We start from the raw sequence: 24,418 nt of genomic DNA, 5'->3' as shown, positions 1-24,418 counted from the left end.
CTGCTTCTACCACCCACTAGAGTAGTTGTTTAAAAATAACATTTGTTTGTAGGAAATGGGCATCTTTGGCAAGAGATGCATTTGTTGTTTAAGATGTTCCCCCTAAACCAGTGACTCTAGAACCAGGAGACGTAACCTCAGGACAATGAACAGGCCATTGAAGATTGGAGTAAAGGGGAATTCCTTCACTCAGAGGGCAGTGAATCTTTGGAATTCTCTATTACGGAGGGCCATGGAAGCTCAATCATTGAACAGGTTCAAGATGGATAATGATTGGTTTTTGAAAACAAACAGACATTGAGAGGTTTGGAGATAGTGGCACTGAAGGAAGTGATCAGCCATGATCTAATTAAATGGCAGAGCAGCTCAATGACCCAGTCAAAGAGCTGTACAGCATGGAAATAGACCCTTTGGTCCAACTCATCAATGCCTACCAGATATCCTAAATTAATGTAGTCCCATTTACCAACATTTGGCCCATAGGGGAGTCAATAGCCTAATGGTATTATTGCTAGACTTTTAGTCCAGACACCTAGATAACATTCTGGCGACCCAGGCTCAAATTTTGCCACAACAGACGGTGGAATTCGAAGTCATTAAATATCTGGAATTAAGTATCTATTGATGATTGTGAATCCATTGTCAATTGTCAGAAAAACCCATCTGGTTCACTAATTCCCTTTAAGGAAGGAAACTGCCATCCCTACCTGGCCTGGCCTACTTGTGTCTCCAGACTCACGGCAATGTGGTTGAGTCTTAACTGCCTTCTGGGCAATTGGGGATGGGCAATAAATGCTGCCTGGCCAGCAATGTTCTTATCCCGTGAATGAATAAAAAATCCCTCTAAACCCTTCCTGTTCATATACACATCCAGATGCCTGTTGTAACTGTAGCTGCCTCCACCACTTCCTCCAGCAGCTCATTCCATACGCACACCACTCTCACTACATGAAAAAGTTGCCCTTTAGATCCCTTTTTTTAATTTTTCCCTTCTCATCTTGATCCCATGCCCTCTAGTTTTGGACTCCACTACCCTGGGGAAAAAACTTTGGCTATTCATCCTACATGTGCCCCTCATGATTTTATAAACTTTGATAAAGCCTCAGCCTCCGACCGTCCAAGGAAAGCAGTCCCAACACAATCAGCCTCTCCCTATAACTCAAACCATCCAACCCTGGGAACATCCTTATAAATCTTTTCTAAACCGTTTCAAATTTCACAACATCCTTCCTTTAGCAGGGAGACCAGAATTGAACGCAGTATTCCAACAGTGGCCTAACCAATGTGCTGTTCGTATTCCTAATTATATTTGAGAAGTTGTACTCCATATATTCTCCCCATAATCCGTCTATCTGATCTGAATGTCTTAAAGCTATCGAATTTGGTTAATGATCCTGCTGCAGTTTGGGACAGACAGTCCATAATTGATCAACGAATTAATACACCCTCCTTCTCCAATCCCAATGATACCACCCAATGTTGACTAACATAAAGACAAAGTACTTCAATCATAAGCTTAGGTTACCCGCACCTCACCAAATCTACAATGGTATTTATATATCTCTCAACTCTCTATCCCACCTGTCTTCATCTAATACCATCAGTCTAATCTTCTGTTTAATTGAGAACCAGGTTGCGCTCTCCACAATTTGCAATATCAATAAATTACTTTTAACATGTATCTTTTTATTTTTAATTTTATTCCTTTATTTTCCCAGTTGACATTAAGAAGTACTTTAGTGTTGACTATTGCCTTCTTTCTTTATTTACCTACTTATTCTACAGAGGTGATGCTTAACTTTCTAACTTTGTTTCTTTTACTGCTGTGTATTTATGTTTTTTGCACCTAGGTACCTTTGTGCCTAAGATGGCGACATTGTGCACTTTTCACTGTACTCCTTCGGTATTTGAATACATGTGACAATAAAATCTAAATCTGAAGTAGGGGTACGGGGCTGGATTGGAGGAATTGGGCTAACAGACTGGATAAAGACAACCAGCATAGACTTGATGTGTCACATGACTTCCTTCTGCACTCCAACAACTCTCAGGGCTGAATTATACAAGGATCTGGAATCTCCACACTCCAACCCCACTCCCTGAAGCTTAAATGTTGGGGGTGGGCAGTACTCCATGGGGAAACCTGGCTGCACCTCCCCCTGTGCGGGGTTGGACGCCCCATCCAAAAGTTGCCTGCCATTAGAGGCTGTCAACTTTCAATGTTTAGCTTCAAGCAGTTAGCACACAGAAACTAAAACTATACACAATCACTTAAAACAGACTTTATGCCAATTAACAAGACTACTGTGAGGGTTGCAGAATATTTACTACAAGAATTTTAATGGCTGTCATGAGCTAACAAGTCACAAACATGTTAAATGCTAGCATATTTGTACAAACTTTCACTGTTTAACTGGAAACATGTTGCCATTTCACTTGACATGTAATCAACACACACTTGTTTGAAGGAGCATTTATGTAACATTTGTAAGACAATTGTGTACAAAGAGTGAACAACACGAAATATGTTGTGCAGTTCCCATTATCACTGAAAGATGTTGGGACCAAGTTGGGGTTAGAAATGGTGATTACATAGTTAATAACCTGAGAGTTACCATTGATAGACACTGAACTGGACAAGAGCAGGTCAGAGGGTAGGAATCCTGTAGCGAATAACTCACTTACTGACTCCCATCCACAAGGCACAGGTCAGGAATGTGATGGAATACTCCTCACTTTTCTGGATTGGTGCAGCTCCAACACTCAAGAAGCTTGACACCTTTAGGACAAAGCAGCACACTTGATTGGCCCCACAATCACAACTCTGTCTACCAAAGATGCTCAGTAGCAGCAGTATGTACTATCGACAAATATACTCCAGGTATTGACCAAAGCTCCTTCGAAAGCACATTCTAAAGCCATGACTGCTTGCAACTAGAAGTATGGGGTTCAGACACCTGGAAAAACCACCCCTTGTAAATTCCCTTCCAACCCACCCCCATCCTGACTTAGAAATATGTTGGTGTTCCTCACTATTGCGAGGTTAAAATCCCTCCCTCGCAACATTGTGGATTTTTCTACAGCACATGGACTGCAGCGGTTCAAGAAGGCAGCCCACCTTCTCAAGGGCAACTAAGGATGGACAGTAAATGCTGGCCCAGCCAGCAACTTCCACATCCTGTGAATGAATGAATTTTTGAAAAAAGCCTGCTGCCAGTGAAGGTGGAGGGTCAGGCATGCCCTGGATCATTGTCATGACCTCTTCAATTCGCTCTTCCAAGATTAGAACTAGGAAGAGGTGCACATTGAAAAGAATATTAATTCTATATTTCTATTTGACTCAGTGTTCTGCAGTAAAGAGGAGAAGAGACCAGAGAACCTTTACACTACAGCATTGCGTAGTCCTGCAGGTGGATCCTCTGGTCCAGGTATTTAAACCAATAATTCCTCCCATCTCACAGAGCTGGAAGGGTTTTACTCTAGTGAATTTAGAAGTTTCATTGAAAAGTGAATGTTGCAGAGATAAGAAGGAAAGGCAAGATTAGTGAAAGAAATCCTGTGGTTAAAATGCTAGGATTGTATAAAGAAAAGAAAGCAGACGACAAGATGTTGCACAATCTGAGGCCCTGTTAGACATGGAGTAACAATGGGAGATTCTGAGGCCATGTTAGCCTCTTGCTGGAGTTAGGTTGCCAATATCCCAAGATTCACTTGGAATCTTTAGATTCATATAAACTAATCTCCCCACAACACTGCTTCAGGCAAGCAAGGAGAGAAATCTTAGGGACATAAATCATCTTGTGCATGATCTTTGTCATTTTCTTTGAAAAATGATTAGTTATGAAAATATTTCAGATGGGATTAGAAAGGGAGTTTGAATGACAATTATCATTCAGTGGATTATATTGGGACTTGTTTGTTTTCAGGTTATCCCTGGGAAGACAGGATTCCATAGAAGTGGGTGTAGTGGTCATATGGCCACTCATGGGAGTCTGGAGGGAAGTGGGAGGGAGGGTGATAGATACCACCTGGAGTAAAGTCCAACCGGAATTGTGAATCCTGAGTGAAAGCAGGTGACAATTTGAGAAATCTGGAATCTTCTTCACAGGCCCAATGATTTGCTGATCAGTTAGTCATCCATTTCAGGCAATGTAAGAACGCTAGAAATAGGAACAGGACTGTCAAGCCTGCTCCACCATTCAATATGAGTGTGGGCTTAAAATCCACTTTCCTATCCATTACTGTATTCCTGATTCCCAGAAAGACCTAAATCTTTACATCTTAACATCAAACATATTCACTGATCCACCATCCACAAGGGGGTGCATGGAAATTCCACAGATTGCCCACCCCTGAGTGAAGAAATTTCTCCTCATCCCAGTCCAAGATGATTGTTCTCTTCTGCTGAAGCTGTATCTTACTGTTTGGGATTTCCCAGGTGGAGGATATTCCTCAGCATCATGGTTTGTCGGGAGGGTGGACAGTTGTTAGGGCTGTTGCTAGGGTCTTGCAGCTGTGCAGGCTGTCGCTGTGAGTGTGGCCATTGGGCCAGCAGCAAAAATCTGGTGGATCTCAGAGGGTCCCTCTTCCTCCAATGGCCCCAACTAACCCTATCACATGTCTTAGTCAGTCTCACAGGCCTCTTCCCAACTTTACCCAGTGAGATGGCTCTGAGGGAAGGGCTCACTGAAGACAGAATTAATGTGATCACAGAGTCCCCATGTGCATCATCCAGAGGAGCCTGATAGGAACTTCAAATCATAAACAAACCAACATTGCTGAAATTGGAGGTCAGTGCTCCCCCTCCTGTAATTCACTCCTCGTTCCTGGTAATTTGGGAAAAAAAGGAATGTTTAGATGAGGATTAGAGTTCGAAACTCCGACCTCAACCCCAGAGAACCACTCGATCTCTGCTGGACTGCCATGCCTGAATGGTTAGTTTACAGCTCAGCAGAAGGCTCTGTTGTAGCATTGACCATTGACAGGGTCAAATAATGAGAGAGTGTGAGATTGTGGGGCAGTCGTGGTGGTGGGTGTGGAGGAGGAAATAGGAGGATGGCAGGTTTGGGGAGATCAAATAATGTGTAACATGAGCAAATTTAATCCAGCTCATCGGGATTTCTTTTCCAGCAATTCCACCACGCAACAAGCAGCCACTATCTAGAGCTCCATCCAGCGACTATGACCCATTTGCAGGGATGAAGACCCCTGGGCAGCGCCAGCTCATCACTTTGCAGGAACAAGTGAAGTTAGGCATAATCAACGTGGATGAGGCTCTCCTGCAGTTTAAGGAGTGGCAACTGAACCAAAAACGCAGATCTGAGTCATTCCGGTACCAGCAGGTATCTCACTCTCTGTTTAAATAGTCCTCCCCCAGTACAACAGGAGGGTCAGAATGTTCCTGATGCTGAGGTCAGGGCTGATCCTTTAAATTCCTCCTTTGTAGTCATTCACTGCAATCAAATACCTCAATCAGAGGCAATGAAAGGTTTGATAGCAGAGCAATTACTCAGCCTGTTACTCCCAAGATTGTTTTTAATCCTCTGCACTTTGGATCTGATCTATTTTATCTGACCTATTGGAGATCAGTTCTGTGAGGTTTCTCCCTCTAGCCAAACATGAATTGACCACATTTACCCTATATCCTGAATTATTTGTCTATCTGCATTTGATTTCACCGGATCCAGCAACTCAAAGAGAGAGGCAAAGCATCTCCAAATTTTCATGTTCTTGTCAAGAAATTGTGTTGACAAGTCAAAATAGAGTGCAATTGAGTGCATGTCTCCACCATCATAGAATACCAATACTGTGGAATCGGGCCATTTGGCTGGTTGAGTCCACACCTTCCAAAGAGCATCCCTCCTCGACTCACCCGCCCACCCTATCCCATAGCGAACCCACCTAGCCAGCACATCCCTGGATGGTATGGGCAATTTAGCATGGCCAATCCACCCAAACTGCATGTCTTTGGACTGTGGGAGGAGACCAAAGCACCTGGAAAAATTCCATGCAGTCATAGGGAGAATGTGCAAACTCCACACAAACAACTGCCTGAGGCTGGACTTGAACCCAGGTCCATGGTGCTGTGAGGTAACAGCGCTAACCGCTGAATCACCTAACTGTCCTCAACATTCATATGTTTACACAACTATTTCATGAGGCTTTTTTCTCCTAAGGGATTGTAGTCTGTAAGTATAAAGCTGAGAAAAGACATAATTATAAAACAAGTTTCCATCTCTCTCTGTAAGCCTCAGGCCAATCCAACACCCAATAACCTATTCTGAAAACTCTGCTCAAATTTTGGCACCTCTGACAAAATTCCACCACAGTAGCTGAGGCAAGTCATTACATTCTAAACCAGTCAATGTTCTCAACTAAACAACCAGAACACCACAGCACAGTGGCTCAGTGGCTAGCACTGCTGCCTCACAGCGCCAGGGACCTGGGTTCAATTACAGCCTCAGGTAACTGTCTGTGTGGAGTTTGCACATTCCCCCCATGTCGGTGTGGGTTTCCTCTGGGTGCTCCAGTTTCCTCCCACGCTCCAAAGATGTGCAGGCTAGGTGGATTGGCCATGCTAAATTGCCCATAGTGCCTAGGGATGTTTAGGTTAGACATGGGAGATGCAGGGATAGGGGAATGGGTCTGGGTGGGATGCTCTCTGGTGGGGCAGTGTGGACTTGTTGGGCCAAATGACCTGTTGCCACACTGTAGGGATTCTATTAGCATTCTTTAAAAAAAAGTCATAAATTCTTTTAAAAACAGATTCCATGATACAGACTGTATTTTCTCCAAAAACTAACCAGCTCTTCTTTGGTCCTCACCCCAGCTGTGTAGCACATTGAAATGTGTACATTAATTTTTGAGATATATTGTTTACAAACAGGAACACAACATCACATCAGTAGCAAAGATAAGCATGCCATCAAGGTGGATCTCTGCCATAAAATACTGTGGATGCTGAAAATCCAAAACAAATCAAAAAATGCCAAAGTGCTCAGGAGGTCAGACAGCTCCTGTGGTGAGAGAAAGAGTTAATAGTTCAGGTTGATGGCCATTTATCAGAGCTGGGAATAACTACAAACATAATAGACTGTAAGCAAATGAAAGGCAGAGAATGGGGAAAAGAATGCAAAAGCAAAACTACGTAGAATGACAGGATTAACATCAGACAGATACATGATGATAATGATGATATAGTTATTGTAACAGTTGCATGATTCAGAGAAGAATGGAACAGAAGCTGTAACCTCAATGGAAGAGAGTGACTGTATAGACTGAGCTTTAACTAAGGACCTTTGGCAGAAGCTCCTTGAATCCCAGCAACATTACTTTGGAACATTAAACCGAGTTAGACCCCAAACACACAACGGAACAATTTGAGAAAGGGTGAACACAATGGGAAATTATAAGTAACAAGATAGATGTGCAGAGGAGGTGCAAATGAAAGACAGAAGAACATCTGGTATCCAAAAAGCAAACGTGAGAAAGTGATTAGAACCAAAACTTAACAAAGGAAAAGGAAACAAATGGGAATAGATTATGCTTGAGTCCAGAGAGCTGTAAAGTGTCTTATTACGAAGCCGAGGTTAAATGAAAGAAATCCCTGATACTCACTTTATAAGTAACAAGTAACAATATATTTATCTAATTCTGACAGTGAACAAATTGACAGAACTACTAACAAACTGAACAATTCCCCCTTAACTACTAACTATTCCTGAATTAACAAAATTCTTGTGGTATGCTGTTGCAATAAATACAAGTTCTCCCTTATATAAACCAAAGTAAATGAGAAAAAAAATTAAAACTAAGTCTCTCAAAATTATATCCAGGATAAGTCTTCCAGAATGTTCTTTCTTGCCTTCTCTGCTGTTTTCCATTCAGGAACGCCTTTCTCCATCAAATTCTTGTGTCAGGAATGTTAACTAAGTGTGCAGTTGTACCTTATTAAATAGTGCTTACTCTGAGAGCTTAGAGAATTCCATGAGAGTCAGTGAGTTTCTCTTTGGATGACAGTTTGCTGTCATACTGATTTTCAAATAACCTCTTCTTTTATACATTTGATAACCTATCAGTTTCTTACACTAGGATTGGCCCTAGTTTGTCAAAACTATCAGATTTAAATTTAATTGGGTTTTGGTATCTAGGGTCTGGTTTAAATTAATTGGCTAAATTCAAAAACCTGTTGTCTTGGTAAAAAAAATTGCTTTGTCTGGTAACAGTATAGTCTTTTGAAACAATGTTTCAATTTCAAGAACTCTCTGTGCATCTGCTCCTGCCTGCAGACTAAAATCATCTTTTAAAGGGACCACATATTCTTTCCTCCTCCAACACCATTTTGCAAACATCAAGTCCTAACATCCTACCTTCCAATCCACTACACTGACTTTGCAACAGCCTCAGCTGTAAAATGATCCCCAGCTTCTACTGAGATTTATTTGAGCGTTGCAGAAGACAAGGACAACAAGATCAACATAAAAACAAGACAGCGAATTAGAATGACAGGTTACGAGAAGCTCAGGATCATGCTTGTGGATTGAACAGCAGTAATCATCTTTCAGATAACTTGAACCTCTAAAATGATTCCTCTCAAGAACATTTTTAATATGTAATGTTCTCCTGACCAACTGAGTCTATTCACATTTCACCAGCCCATTCTCACTGCCTCACCCTGGCAGCTCAAACCAATCCATATCAGCCTCATAAGTCTAGCCCAGTCACACCAAACTGGCTTTGAAGCCTGGGTAGCAAAGTGCTAGTTGCATTTATAGTGAAGGTCTATTGGATTGACTCAAGTAAACAGACTTGTATTGCAAACATGTCTTGCACCTCCTCGGAGTATTATATAGACCTTCACAGCCAATTTCTTTGAAAGTGTTTTTACTGGTTTCCTGTAGCTAAACAGTACATCCAATATGTACATATTGATAGTCTTAAAAATCCATCTGTTTTACATTCAATGCCCTTCCATGAAGGAAGTCTGCCATCCTTACTCAGTCTGGCCTACATGTGACTCCAGACCCACAGCAATACCCTGTGAAATGATCTAACAAGCTACAATTGTGTGTATTACAGGGAGGCGTATTGTCTATTGTATAACAAAAGATAGTTCCAAATCACCTTCACCAGGGTCATTGAGGGCTGGGCACCAATCATCCCATCATTGAATTCAAGAAAAAAGCATAGCAAAAGCAGAAATGGTGTGGAAGATGTAACAGTTTATCTGACCAAAGATCATGTTACTAATAATCTTCCACTGTTTGGAATTCAGTCTGCACATAAACCTAACCCTAACCCTATTGCAGAATCCTTTCAGTCCTCTATCTGTTCATTGCTTGCTCTCTGGAGGGTCACCAGAATGCAAACTGACAAATATAATGTTACTTTTTATTTGTCAGGAAAACCTAAAGAAGCTGCGGGACAGTATCACACGGAGACAGAACCTCAAAGGGAAATCTGGTAAACATCAAGGTGAGCTCCAGCCATTCCTGTACATCAATGTGAGAAACTTCAAACCATTTGAAGTAAATGTTCCTCTCCCTCATACAGCAAGCACACACTGGAAATACATTGAATGGGTGGGTATTCATCACAACAGAAGTCTCAGTTCCACCCATCCACTGCTTTGAAATACTCAGTTTTATCTGAGTTCAATAAGCCTGATTGTAATTTCTAGATAGAGGGGAGGAGATAAATCAGATGCTTGAGATTGTGGCCACAATTGAGACAAATGTGAAAAAACACAGAAACGTGGAAACTAGGAGCGGTGTTAGGCCATACGTCACTTCAAACCTGCTCTGCCATTTAATATGATGGTGGCTGATCCCTTGTCTCAATACCGTATTCCCAATCATTCCCCCTATCTCTTGATGCCTTTAATATCCAAAGCTAATTATTCTATTTCGTGACTATACTCGGTGACCCAGCCTCCACAGCCTTCTCATAGAATCCCTACAGCAATGAAACAGGCCTTTTGACACAACAAGTCCACGCCACCCCTCCGAAGAGCATCCCACCCAAACTCATTCCCCTAACCCTGCATTTCCCATGTGTAACCCACCTAACTTAAACATCCCCGGACACTACGGGAAATTTATCTTTGAACTGTGGCAGGAAACTGGAGCACCCAGAGGAAACCCACACAGACACGGGGAGAATGTGCAAACTCCACACAGACTGTCACCTGAGGATGGAATTCAACACAGGCCCCTGGCGCAGTGAGGCTGCAGTGCTGCTGTGCAGCCCCTGAAAAATGTATTTGTTCTGGGTTATCAAATTTCACAGGTTGACCACCCTCTGAGTGAAGAAATGTTTCCTTATCTCAATTTGGAATTGATTACCCTGTATCCTGAGACAGACCAGTGCTAGACTCCCCACCCAGGGAAAACATCCTCCCTGCATCTAGTCTGTCCAGCCCTCTTAGAATTTTATACATCTCAATTATTTTAACAATGGCTTCTATCAGATTCCCTCTTGTCCTTTCGTCAAAGGCACAGAGGAGAGATTCACGCAATGATCCCAAAGATGAGGGGCTTTCAGACCTTGGTCACTGATTGTGACGCTGTCAACGTTTTCCAAATTTTGAGCAGTGAAAATTTGAGAATTTGTGAGAAAGTAAATGGTGAACCATCGTGGCTCAGTGGTCAACACTGCTTTCTTCAAGCACCAGGGACTTGGGTTTGATTCCAGCCCTGAGTGACTGTGTGTGTGAAGTTTACACATTCTTCCTTGTGTCTGCATGGATTTCCTCCAGGTGCTCTGATTTCCTCCCACGGTTCGAAAATGTGCAGGTTAGGTGGATTGGCCATGCTAAATTGACCACAGTGTCCAGGGATGTGCAGGCTGGGTGAATTAGCCATAGGGAATGCAGGATTACACGGAATGGGTATGGGGGTGTGTGTCTGGTTGAGATGCCCTTCAGAGGGTCCCTGGGCTGAATGGCCTCTGTCTGCCTCTAAGAATCTATTTGCAAGCGTCGATTTTCATTAGTTAGAGAACTGGTAATAGATGGGAGCAAAAAAGCTGACGTTTCAGGCTGAGACCCCCGAAACGTCAGCTTTTGTGCTCCGAAGATGCTGCCTGGCCAGCTGTGTTCATCCAGCTCCACACTTTGTTATTTCGGATTCTCCAGCATCTGCAGTTCCCATTATCTCTGGTAATAGATGGGGTTGGGCTTAATTTTAAGAGCATCACCAGAAAATGGAGAGAGATGCTGGGAGAATTGTAGAATGTCAGTTAAAAGTGGTATAGCAATAAAAGGACTAGATTCATAATCTAAGCGATCAGGCTAATGCTCTAGGGACTCAAATTCAAAACTCCCCCACACCTCCCAGCAGCTGGTGGAATTTAAACTCATTTAATTAAAACCTCAAATTGAAACCCAGTCTCAGAAATGGCAACCATGAAACTATCAGTGACGGTCGGAAAAATCCCACCTCATTTTCCATTGTCCTTCAAGAGGGAAATCTGCCATATTTATTTGGCCTGGACTACATGCGACTTCAGACCACAGCAATGTGGGTTACTCTTCACTGCCCTTTGAAATGGCCAGGGAAATGCACTCAATCCAAGGGCAATTAGTGATGGTGAACCAACGCAAGCTTGTCACTGGTGCCCACATCCCATGGAAGAATTTTTAAAACTGTCTGACCAGAAAGTCATGGAATCAGAATGAATAATATTTTTAAATAGATAATCGATAAATGTTTAAAAAGAATAAAACAATCTGGGGAGAGGGTAGAGAATTGGAATTAAGGAGCTGCTGCTTTCAGAGAGCTAGCTCATGTGTCAAATTCTATTTTCTAATCAAGAAATACTATTAATCATCTTTGGTTTAGGTGGCCTTTGAACCTGAGCCTCCTGGCTCAGAGGTAGGGACACTGCCACTGCACAGCTGTGCCTATGAGTAATAGCTTTATTTATAACATCTCTTAACTCTGTCATTGGAGATTGCTTAGTGTTTATATTTAATCATTTAAGAGAAATACCTTCTAAGAATTGACTGTAGAACAGTTTATTGCATCTCTGCGAAACATCTTCAGGTTTTTGACACATCGCAACAGGTGCATATTAAGTTGCGAAGCATTGCAATAATTCTACATAGAACAAGATGCAACAAACAGGAATAAAGTCAATGTCTAGCTAACCTTCAAGTGCTTTTTTTTAACATGTTTCTGGTGATATCAGTTGAAGGAAGATTGCTGTGAAGTCAGTGGGAAAGCTTCCAGCCCAGATCAGGCAGATGGGTCTTGAGATTAATATCCCAGTCAAAACACAGCTCCTCCAAAAAGTTAGCATCCCCTCAGTATAGCTAGTCTAGTTCATGGGTTCAACCTCTAGAATTAGCCTTAAACTCACTACCTGCCGAATCTGAGACGGAAATATGACCTACTCAGGTCTGAAATGGGCAGTTTTACCGTTGATGTGTACTGATTGATCACCCATGGCATTGCTCAAGGTCAGGGAGATAGTAAATCCTCTCATTTGATGTGGTTGGGTTGGATTGCAAGGAGGGACCTGATTAGTTAGGGAAACATAAGGAAAAATCCTTGGGACAGAACAGAGGGTTCAGGAACAAGGTTGTTGAAGCATGAAAGGGCAATGAATGAGAGAATGTGTAAATCTGTAATATTGCAGTAATGTGTTGAATGATTGACTGCACACAAAGGCCCTTTTACAACAGAGTCTCTATGACTGTGGCAAGACAGCCATTACACTAAATACAATTGCATTTTCCAAACATGTCATTGGGGAAAAGGGTTTTGAGGTGTTTGATAGTTTATAGAGTTGTTGAATGTATTTAGGATGATCTGATTTGTTGTGTAAAGGAGGTACAGTGAGTTACAAAGTATGTGAAAGATGCCAGTTAATTGGGTTAATCAGAGAAGTGTAATAGCCCAGGGACACATATGTGATGTGTTGGACACCAGACTCTTAATTAAACAGAGATTGATTGTGATACTGCCAGAGCATGGGGCACAGGAAAGGACACTATTATCACTGAAAGAATTTTGCTGGGTTTGTAAACAGCATGTTGAAACATGAACAAGTTTCTTTTACCCACCACAAACAGGCAAATAAGTCATTTTTGTTCATAGTCACAAAGTACAGGGTACATTATCCCAGGTAGAAGATACTTCACTCTTTCATGACCAAATTCTGGCCTCCAACATGATCATTATGAGCTCTGTAATCAGAAACATTTTACCATTTTTGATGACACAGACATATCCAGTTTTATTTCACAACTGGACACGGAATCTAGTTACACATCAATAGACTAAAACATGCTTTTAGTTGAGATCAAGGCCTCAGTACCAACTTAGAATATAATTTATCATCTCAGGCTACAAAGCAGATCTACTGTATGTTATTTCTCTGAGGCGTTTTATAACAGCAACGGCTTAGACCTTGTTAAAAAAGAACAGATGTGAGCAGCATACATCATTCTGAATGTGTGAGTAAGTCAGCAACTAGCAGCAAGGACCTTGTAAAATACCAATAGCCGTAGGTTTCTGGCTGAAATTCCCTAGTTCACCATTAGCCTTGCAAGCCCCCTGGGTATCATGAAATTGCTGCATTTGTGCATTAATTTTACAATAAACACACCACAGAAAGTGTAGAAACTAACAGCTCAAACTCCCCCTTTAGTAGTGTGATAATTGACTGCCTATCAGCTTCTTTAGCCTGTGAAATGACAATTCTTCAAGGGGTATTTCATTCCTTCAGCTTTTGAATTGCTGCTGAAGATTTGAAAACTGAAAAATTCAAAAATCGTTTTTCTACACTGACACTCCTTCTTGTTCTTTCTCCTAATCCACTCTTTCTTTGCCTCGTTTTAACTTTCTTGCTGCACCTGATTTGAGGCAACATTCACCCCCTCTGTGTACCCTCCTCAGTCCTTCCACTGCTTATTTCCCAATTCGTCAAACCCACTTAGAGACAGGTGTTTGTCAAATTCTTTACCAAGGTCCTGAATATCCTGTTGTACTTGCTAGGCTGCTATCAAATCGCACTGCCAACAAATGTGCAGATAAAAAAACAAGAGAAACCTCAACGATGCATCTAATGAATGTTAAATGCAATGAGCTGCCCTACAAAATCTAAAGCACAGGAAGCAGCCTCGAGCTCATAAGAGCTTCAGTAGAGATAGGGGTAAACCAGGCCTGCTCTAGCATTCAATACAATGAAGGCTAATCGTCTGTCTTAACTCCACCTCCTTTTATATCATAAATATAACATATCCATATGCATTCCCATATTTCTGAATTGCCTTAGTATCTAAAACTCAATTAACTTCTGTCTTGGATATAGTTCATTACTGACATCCACATCTCTCTGCACTGGATAATTCCAAAGATCTTTAACTCTTTGAATAAAGGAACCTATCCTCATCTCAGTCCTGAATGGCTAACTGCCTATTCTGAAACAGTCCTCCCAGCATCAACTTTATTCAAGACTGTTAAGAATTTTGTATATTTCAGTGGTAACACCTCTCATTTTCAAAATTCCGGGGAATGTAGGCCGATTTTACTCAATCTCTCCTCAGTCCATCTATAGGATCAATTTAGTGAACCTCTGTTGCACTGGAACCGTTACAGTTTAGAAGAATGAGAAGTGGTCTTTATGAAAGAGGGGACTTGATAGGATGGATGCTGATATTCCTCTCCTGTGGGAGACCAGAACTAAAGGACACAGTTCATAAATAAGACAGGAATGAGGAGGAAATCTTGGCTCAAAGTGGCTCAAAGGCCAGGTTGACTTACTTCTACTCCAAATTCATGCAATCCTCATGTAAATCACAAGTCCAGCAACACTCAAGAAGCTCAGCACCATCCAAGATAAAGTAGCTTGCCTGATTGGGCATTATATCCACACATATCCATTCCCTCAGCCACCAACACTCACTAGCAGCCATGTGTACCATCTACAAGATGCACTCCAGGAATTCACTAAGACTGCTGTGAACGCACCTTCTGAATCCATAACCACTGCCATCTTGGAGGACAAAGACAGTAAAGATAAGGCAACTCACCACCTGTGAGTTCTCCTCCAAGCCACTGACCATCCTATCTTGGAAATATATTGCTGTTGCTTCACTGCCACTGGGGTCAAAATCCTGGAATTCCCTCTCTAAGGGTCTACCTACAGCGCAAAGGCTGCAGCAGTTCAAGAAGGCAGCTCACCACCACCGCATCAGGGGCAACTAGGGACAGACAATAAATGATTGACGGCAACATCCTGAGAAAATCTTCTTTAAAAAGAGGAAAATCAGTTTCACATTTCCAGAAAGAAATGTCCCTCATTTTCAGTTTATTATAAAACATCAGGCACACCAATTTCCTATTTTTCTAACTCTCAATGAACAGTGACTAGCCTGTTTAAATGTGCAATCATATTATGGATGCATAATCGTGACATTTTCCTTTATCTGCCAGTGAAGGATTAATGTTTACCTGAGTCAATATCTGCTTGATTTTATTATTAAATAAAGTGTCTTTATTCAGGAGCAGAGGATCACCATGAAATCAATGTTTTAAAATGTACCTGTTGTAATTGTTGCCCAGAATTGGAGATCACACTTCCTGCTCGATCAAATGACCAAATTCCAGAGAGTGCAGAGTTTGGAGTTTATGAAGAGAATTCCAGATTCATTCCACCTTGCACATCACGAGAAGGGATACAGCGGGGGATGTGGAAAACAGGAAGCACATCTAGCACAGCAAGTATGTCCACGATTGTGGCATAATATATGTCAGATTTGATCACATACCTTTTAGACAGAAGTAGATGGAATCTGGATAAACAAGAGGGTTAAAGGTTTTCGCTGGCTAGGAACACAGGAACAAACATAGGCCATTGAGCCAACCCTTCCACTCAATCATGGCTGGTCAGCCACACTATCTTCCATATCCCCTACTGCTGTTAGTCTCCAGAAACCCATTGATTTCTGACTTGAACCTGTTCAATGATTGAGCTTTCACAGCCCTTTGGCGTAGAGACTTCCAAAGAACGTGGAGTAATCAGATTAGTTATGATTTTACTGAATGTCAGAATTGGCTTGAAGGACCGAGTGGCCTACATTGTTAATGTATTCATAATATATTAGTTAAATTTTAATTTATTAATGGCTCCAAATTCATCTGCTCATCCTTCAGAAGATAGATGCTAAATTCATCACACGAGTACTCACGCAATGACACGATACAGAAAATGATTCAGCCCATCATGAATTGTGCCACCTTTTCTCATACACCCTCTTTCATTTTCTTTTCCTTGTTCTTAGTTATTTCTTTATTTTAAACATAGAATTATCAAATATAGTGGGAAGGTCTTCCAAAGATAGATCCAATTAATCTCAATTGCCTGCTCTTACCCCACAGCCTGGCTATTTTTCTCCCCTGTACAAACGTACTCCCAAACTTCCTTTTTACCAAAAGAGACAGATAATCTTGCAGATTGAAGTATTATTTTACAACCACCTGCTTTATAAACAGGAATGAAAACTGTGAATGAAAGGCATAGCTGAATGTGCAGAAAGAGGTTAAAAATGGGAAGGCCATGATATCGCGAATGATCTGAAAAAGGTGCAACCAACAACAACTCGAGCAGACTAGAAAACAGCCAGATCCAACTTGGTTACCTCCTGCCATCATTGTCTTTCTGTAATTCTCTTTCCTCTGGGAAAATTGCTGATTTAAGTTTCTAACCCCTCCCGCTGATCAGGGTTGATGAACAAAGCAACCTGTCAGAAATCAGAGATAACAAAGTGTGGAGCTGGAGGAACACAGCTGGCCAGAAGGCATCGGAGGAACAGGAAAGCTGACGTTTCGGATTGAGACTCTTCTTCTGCTGTGTCCGTCCAGCTCCACACTTTGTTATCTCTGACTCCAGTGTCTGCAGTTCTCGCTATGGTCAGAAATCAGTCCTCCTTTCCTGGATCCCAATGTACAGTGCTCTGATATAGGAGGTGAAGTTAATTCAGTTCTGGAGAGCATGCAGAAACTAATCTTCTCAGAGATAATGGGAACTGCAGATGCTGGAGAATCCAAGATAACAAAGTGTGGGGCTGGATGAACACTGAAGGGTATAGGCCCAAAACGTCAGCTTTTGTGCTCCTAAGATGCTGCTTGGCCTGCTGTGTTCGTCCAGCCCCACACTTTGTTAACTAATCTTCTCCCTTTGTTTAACTGATATAAATTCATAGTTGCAATTACTAGCAGTTTTCACAGCCCATTGTTAACTCCACAAACAGTTTTGACAGAGTTGAGCTCTGATTTTTTAAAAATGTAAACGTGCAATCAGATGCTGTGTCCTTCCCTAAATCAGTCTGTCTTCTCTCTCCTCAGGTAGTCTCAGTAGTCGGTCAAGTACACGGAGCATTCTGAGTTTAAGCAGTGGAGCGGAGGGGGATAATGAGGTAATTCAATATGGGACTGTGATGATGAAATGCACCAGGCTAATAATCCAGAGCCCCAGGCTAATGCTGTGGGACCCGAGTTCAAATCCCACCATGGCTAATGATAAAATTTTAATTTAAAAGAAAACCTGGAATTTAAAAGCCAAATGGTGACCACATTTGATTGTTGTAAAAACCCAACCAGGTTGTTAGTGTCCTTTAGGGAAGGAAATCTGTCATTCTTACCTGATCTGACCTACGTGTAACTTCATACTCACTGCAGTACGGTCGATTCTTAACTTCTGTCTGAAATGGCTTAGCAAGCTGCTCAGTCCAATTCTTTTCATATTGATTTGTGAGTATCGCAGCGTTTTATTGCCAATCTCTAGTTGTGCTTTTGAAGGTAATGGTGAACTGCATTCTTGGACTGCTTAGTGTCCAGCCAGTGACCACCACATCCCATGAATGAATTTTCTAAAAATTAGATGTCAGTAACACAAGGACTGTGCAAATGTGCTGGAATGGTGCTTCCACAATCTAGGAGATTGGGAGAATCCTATCATGTTCCCCAAGTTAGGATGGAACTGTTGATAGTATAACACACCTGGTTTCACCAGGTCTCTTTTGCAAATTGTGACTTTATTTTCTCTCTCTGTCTTTTCCTGTTTCCACCTCCTTCAGGACAATGAGGCAGTGGACTGTGGGCCCGTGAGCAGGCCTTTGAGCCGACACTGTCCACCCAGTTTACCACCTCCTCGAATTCCACCTCGCATACCTCCCAGGTACGTCACCTTTAACTGCCTGTGAAAACCAGCTAGTGTTGTGTCCTTCAATTCCCAACCACTTCTTCTAAAGCCTGAGGGTTCCTGGACCCTCTGGGCAAACCATTGCATGATTGGAAAGGCCTGTAGAGGGGTGGTGGTGTGGTGTACTGGTAATGTCATTGAGCCAGCGACCCAGACTACATAACTTGGGATGTAGGTCAAAATCCCAACACGGGCAGGTGGTGAAACCAGGGGGAGAAAATTACTCGAACTGAAAACTGTTATAAAAATTACCCTTCAGGGAAGGGAAATTTGCAGTCCTTAACTGGTCTGGCCTACATGTGATTCCAGACCCACAGCAATGTAGTTGACTCTTAATTGCCCTTTGAAATGACCCTGACAAGTTCAAGAGTAATTAGGTGTGGAATCATGTTCAAAACAATCAAGATCAGTGACTGGTGAAAATAGCCTCTTTATTGAGTATCTGCAGTAGCACAATTCAAGGCTTATGACAGGGTCCAGACACAGTTTTACAGCCCATTTTATGCACCGTTTCTACCTCCATTAAAATTTTAGCATTATGGCATCCCATAGTTGTATCTGTGATACACAAGCTTTCGTAATATCAGTCCTGGGGAGGCAGGAAATGATTAAAGCACTTGCTAAATGCTGGCTGTTACTCCTGATGGGATTAGAATGTCTGTCCGGTCTGAGTTTGCATAATTTGTCTTTAATGTTAGTAAAAATACTAGACCTACATGATCTAAATAAGTAAGAAATTATATTGTACTAAATAAGAGTACAGAGGATACTAATCTGATCTCTTGCAGCTGGATATGAGATTTCATTTACTGTCATTGGTTTTGACAGTTCTTACACATTCATTCATGCAGTTTCATGGAAATGCTGTTTTGATTGTAATTTTCTTAAAGGGGTAGCGGCTCTCTTTAATATGTATTTAAAAAGCACATACTGGTGGAGGAAACTGTTCAATGTTCTGCAATCTATTCAGGTCCCGAGAGACAGCTGCTAAGATCTAATTAATATTACAAGTTTTCCATAGTTTTGAGTGGCATTGGAAGGTGGGGATGGCATTGTTCTGTGCACATTAAAATATTAACACTTATTCAGGGGTAGCCTTTGATAAGAAACAGGTCTGGACATTGCTTGCAGCATAGGGTCAGTAAAAATTGAAAGGTGTAAAGAACCAGTAATGGGTTGGAAAGAATGTTTAATTTAGTTTAACCCAGTTTTATGAATGATTGAATGGAAATGCAATATAGTAAACATCAAGCGCTTGTGAGTGAGTTGCTAAAGAGTGAAGAATCACACGATCCCAGGCTATAACTTCACTGTGAAGCCTCTTCCAGGATGCCTACCCTGAAGAAGTTACCCTCCACCCTCCGAACCAACCTCAGGAGATCTCTCTCTCCCACTGCAACTCACTTGTGGTCTCTTCAGCCTTGCGTCCCCGCCTGCCTAACCTGTTCTTCCTCTCACCTATCCCATCCTCCCACCTCAAGCCACACCTCCATTTCCTACCTACTAACTTCATCCTGCCCCCTTGACCTGTCCGTCCTACCCGGACTGACCTTTCCCCTCTCCACCTCCCCACCCATACTCTCCTCAGCACCTATTTTCTCCTCTGTCTATCTTAAGTCCGCCTCCCCCTTCTCCGTATTTATTTCAGAATCCTCTCCCCATCCCCCTTTTCTGATGAAGGGTCTAGGCCTGAAACGTCAGCTTTTGTGCTCCTAAGATGCTGCTTGGCCTGCTGTGTTCATCCAGCCCCACATTTTGTTATCCAGGCTACAGTCCAACAGTGATAATGGGAATTGCAGATGTTGTAGAATCCAAGATAACAGGTTTGTTTGCAATCACAAGCTTTTGGAGTTCAGCCCCTTTTTCAGGTGCAGTGAGTTAAGAGTGGTAAAGAGAATCATAATACAAGGTAACAAAGTTTGGAGCTGGATGAACACAGCAGGCCAAGCAGCATCTCAGGAGCATGGGTACAATATGGGAATGGTGGCTCAGTGGTTAGCACTGCAGCCACACAGCACCAGGGTTCGATTCCAGCCTCGGGTAACTGTCTGTGTGGAGTTTGCACATTCTCCCCGTGTCTGCGTGGGTTTCCTCTGGGTGCTCCGGTTTCCTCCCACAGTCCAAAGATGTGCAGGCTAGGTGGATTGGCCTTGCTAAATTGCATGTAGTGTTCAGGGGTGTGTGGGTTATAGTGGGATGGATCTGGGTGGGATGCTTCAAGGGGCGGTGTGGACTTGTTGGGCCGAAGGGCCTGTTTCCACACTGTAGGGAATCTGATCGAAAAACAAATCTCACATAGGGACGGGCAACAAGTGCTGGCCTTGCAGGTGATATAATGGAATAAAATAAACTGATCATGAGCATGAAGATACTATGGAGGTGGAGAACCAGTCACAATGGGTGGAGTGGGGTGCTAGTGGAATGGGGAATGAGGAATGACTGAATAGGAAGGACACTATTGTTGCTGGGCAGAGTATGGCAACATGAGTATTGTCAGCAGTATTGTAATTAACCTGCTCTTTATGTTTCAGAATCCCAACCCAGGCTCCGGCGAAAGTCACTCCTGCTCCACCTGTGCCACCTAGAGGTCGATAGTCACATTTCAGGCACTGGGGGAATCTGCTCCTCTTTCAATAATGCGCCATTTTAACAGAACCTTTCGACCACTTGGAGGGAGACCAGAGGCATTGTTAAATTCCAAGCTTCTAAGCTCAATGTCTGCTGCGGTTTTTGTTTTTTTTTGATGGTACATCCCAGTGTGGTTTTGCTGTGAATTAGCCCGCCAATCTATTTATTTGATGTTGTAAATGGTGAGCACCATCTAGCTGCCAATCCTGAAATGGTAGCTAACTGTTTTGACATGAAACAGATATTGGTGTTATTACTAGACTGTTATTTCAAAGACCCAGGTAATGCTTCCACAGAACCAGGTTCGAATCCCACCATGGCAGATGGCGGATTTTGAATTCAATAAAAAAATCTGGATGACCATGAAATCTTTGCCAATTGTTGGAAAAACCCATTTGATTCACTAATGTCCTTTAAGCAAGGAAACTGCTGCCCTTACCTGGTCTGGCCTACATGTGAGTCCAGACTCTCAGCAATGTGGTTGATTCTTAACTGCCCTCTGGGCAATTAGGGATGGGCCATACATGTTGGCCCAGTCAGTGATGCCCATGTCCCATGAATTAATTTTTTTTAAATGGGATAATCAGGGACAAAATTCATCCATACCTCAAATCAATGACCAATTAAATAAATCAAGTTCAGAGCAGATAAAGAACAAATCTTCTTAAAGAGTGCACTTCAGACTGTTTGAGGATCATGTTCAATGCTTCACCAATTTAAATTACAGCTGAAGATTATCTGAATGATTTTGCAGAATGCAATTGGTCAGGGTTTCTGCCTGCCTCTGTTTAAAATTAGAACAATTAAGTCTTCAATCCCATAAATTCAGCAGGGAGTATCAGGGTATAGTGCTTTTGAACCTAAAGGAATTGCAGTCAGTATTCTCTGTCTGCCTGGAAACAAAGGGAATCTCTAATATCTAAAATCCTCAGACAAGAGCTTTCAACAGAGGAACAAAATGACAATAGAGAGCAATGTGGATGAGACCATTCCCATCTTCTGCCCCACTCTCAGAGCTTCCTTGTCCCTGGGTGGTTTTAATCCCTCCCATCCTATTTTGGGGGTCTAGTGGTAGAGTTGGGATCCCCGTGAACACTTTAGAATTGCTGTTGTTGTAGCATTTATAACCAGCTCTGGGCCATACTGTCCAGTGCTTAAGGAGAATGTGCCTGAGAAAGTGTGAGGTCTTGTGAGTGAGAGTGTGTGTTGTGTGATAGTGTGAGTGAGTGCCAGTATGTGTGAGTGTGAAGAGTGTCAGTGTGGGGAATATGTCTGAGTATGTCTGTGTGAGTATGCCATTGTTTGAAGTTTTTTTTATCCCTATGATGTGGGTACCTCTTGCTGGACCGACCCCTTTATTGCCTATTCCTAAATGTCCTGGGAAAAGTGGCGCTCAGCTGCTACTTGAACTGCTGCAGCGCCTGAGTTGTAAGTAGACTGACCGTGCCATTAGGAAGTGAGTTTCAGGACTTTAACTCAGCAACACTGAAAAAAAACAGCAATGTATTTCCAGGTCAGGATAGTAAGTGACTTGGAAGTGGATTTGCAAGTGTTTGTGTCCCGTCCTGTGCTTCCCTTAACTCATTAGGTGGTAGTTGTCACAGGCTTGGAAATGTCATCGGAGGAGCCATGGTGAGTAGCTGCAGTGCATCTAGTAGATGCAGTTAATGAGCGTCAACAGTGAAGAGAGTGAATGGGGTGCAAAAAAAAAATCAAATGGGAAGGTCAATGTGCAAGTTATGAGGACAGTGAGTGAGTGTGCTGGTGTCAGTATGAATGAGTGTGTCAGTGAGTTAGTGTGAGTGGATAATGTATTTGAGTCATTGCTGGTTGAAGCTCAGTTTCACCTGGGGCTGTAATATTGTTCCCGAGTTAGTAACTGGTCATGTTTGGGAGTATCCTGCCACCTGTGTGGTCCTAACAAAATGGGTGGCAATGGCCAATTTAAATTCTGCTGAAAATCTCACAGCTGAAGCTGAATTGTTTGATGCCTGTTTCAAATCCATGACAAAGTATAAACTTGCACTTTGATCAGCTGCAATTATTCACATTCCAATCCACTGCAATTTTTTTTTAACTGTAGCCGGAATAACGTTTTTCTGTTTAAATACAATTGTGTTTGGAAAGTTCACAATGAAGTTCTGAAACTTAAACCTCTCTGGACGTTGTGAGTTTTATCTGTGAATTTGGTGCTTGGTGAGATGAAGAATTTTAGTCACAGTGTAAGGCTTCCTTTACAAAACAAAGTGCGTCTCTCAAACCCCAGAAGAATATTGTCTTCATGTGAACTTGCTGCAGACATTGCGTGAGTTTGCCTCATTTGTGTCGTCCTTTGTTCATTGGAAAGTTGGAATCTTCATGTGAGGAAGAAGAGAGACATGAGATGGAAAGAAACTCAGGAGTTGGTTGTGAACGGAGTGGTAAAGTGTACACCTCACAGTCTGGATGATCAGAAGATAATCAGGATTCAAAGAGGACATTTGGCAAGTGATCAAGTGGTGAACTCTGAAGCTGGTCTGGTGAATGAAGTTTAGCCTTGCTTCCAATCCCAGAAATTCTTATCATCTTGCGAAGTTGTTTTGACATTTTTACAAGATGACTTGCTGATCAATGATTTAGATCAGCTGTCTGCTGCAATGATCAAACTAATCTTGAAGCTGAGGCCCATCACCGTGCACTTTAATCTTTATTAATCATTTTTATGTGTAGTCTGAAGAATTTTGACACTTTAAGTATAAGGTATTGTGCTTGGTCATTGTTCTGTAAACCAATATTAAATAATTATTAAAATACCATGTCAGACTTTGTGTTAAATCACAAAAACAAGAGTCACAGTCTTAGTAAATTAAAATCCACGTGTCTGTACCTAGCAATCCTTTTGGTGAGAACATTAAAAAAATGGAGTGTAACTGCAAGTTTGTTAAGTAAGGAAATTATTAATCTCTTGGATTTCACATTTAATATCTGACATTAATTTACTGATCATATTCTAAATTGTATCCAGGCTTAAATGAGATTGTGCAACTGATTCTACTTAGAGAAGCTGAAGTATCTTGTATCTTTCAGTAATAGGACTGAGTGAATGCTTTAATTTAGAAACATATAAATTTAGGTGTCTCAGTACAACTGAACAGTGAGTGTGTCTTTGAATATAGTGCTGGTTATCAGGGAGAGCCAGATTTGAGATTACGGTTAGACCAGCCATGATCTTACTAAATAATGAAGTAGATGCAGGGGGCTGAATGGCCTGCTCCTGCTCCTTGTGTATATGTTTTTAGGGTCAATGCAATAGTTTTTGTAAAAGTGAAGTGATCAGATGGCATATGATTGGGTCACACATGTTTGGGTGTCACATGATCAATACCATGTAATAAAACCTCCAGGAATGCCTGTACACTGCATTGTTAAAGGTGAAGATGTTGCCTGTTTCCAGGAGTTCAGATCTCCAGTATCTGCACGTTTTGTTTTAATCAAGAAACAGTGTGTGTTCATTCCTGCTCAATAACAGTAGACATTCAGGGTTTGTAGTTGGAAGATTCATCATGTCCTCATGGGTAACCTTGTAGCAGTGCAAGTTTATTCC

The 24,418-nt window shown here is 41.9% G+C and overlaps 1 protein-coding gene across 3 annotated transcripts in view; it reads left to right on the top strand.

Annotated features, from left to right (window-relative positions):
- pik3ap1 (phosphoinositide-3-kinase adaptor protein 1) overlaps nt 1-23,683 on the top strand; it is a 108,798-nt gene extending 85,115 nt beyond the window's left edge. For 2 of the 3 annotated variants that reach the window (XM_048563574.2, XM_048563572.2), the window contains 7 exons: nt 3,345-3,428; nt 5,131-5,342; nt 9,402-9,474; nt 15,570-15,728; nt 17,352-17,422; nt 18,083-18,183; nt 20,739-23,683. In XM_048563574.2, the coding sequence (XP_048419531.1) occupies nt 3,345-3,428; nt 5,131-5,342; nt 9,402-9,474; nt 15,570-15,728; nt 17,352-17,422; nt 18,083-18,183; nt 20,739-20,802 (764 nt within the window). In that variant the 3' untranslated portion in view covers nt 20,803-23,683. The remainder of the gene's footprint in view (nt 1-3,344; nt 3,429-5,130; nt 5,343-9,401; nt 9,475-15,569; nt 15,729-17,351; nt 17,423-18,082; nt 18,184-20,738) is intronic. The other variant, XM_048563573.2, reaches the window with a different exon arrangement.
- Nucleotides 23,684-24,418: the final 735 nt, after the last annotated feature.

Source organism: Stegostoma tigrinum, chromosome 37 (genome assembly GCF_030684315.1).
Source record: "Stegostoma tigrinum isolate sSteTig4 chromosome 37, sSteTig4.hap1, whole genome shotgun sequence".
NCBI classification, from domain to species: Eukaryota; Metazoa; Chordata; class Chondrichthyes; order Orectolobiformes; family Stegostomatidae; genus Stegostoma; species Stegostoma tigrinum.
The sequence above is the reverse complement of the archived record's forward strand: the minus strand, read 5'-3'. Positions and strand labels throughout refer to the sequence as shown.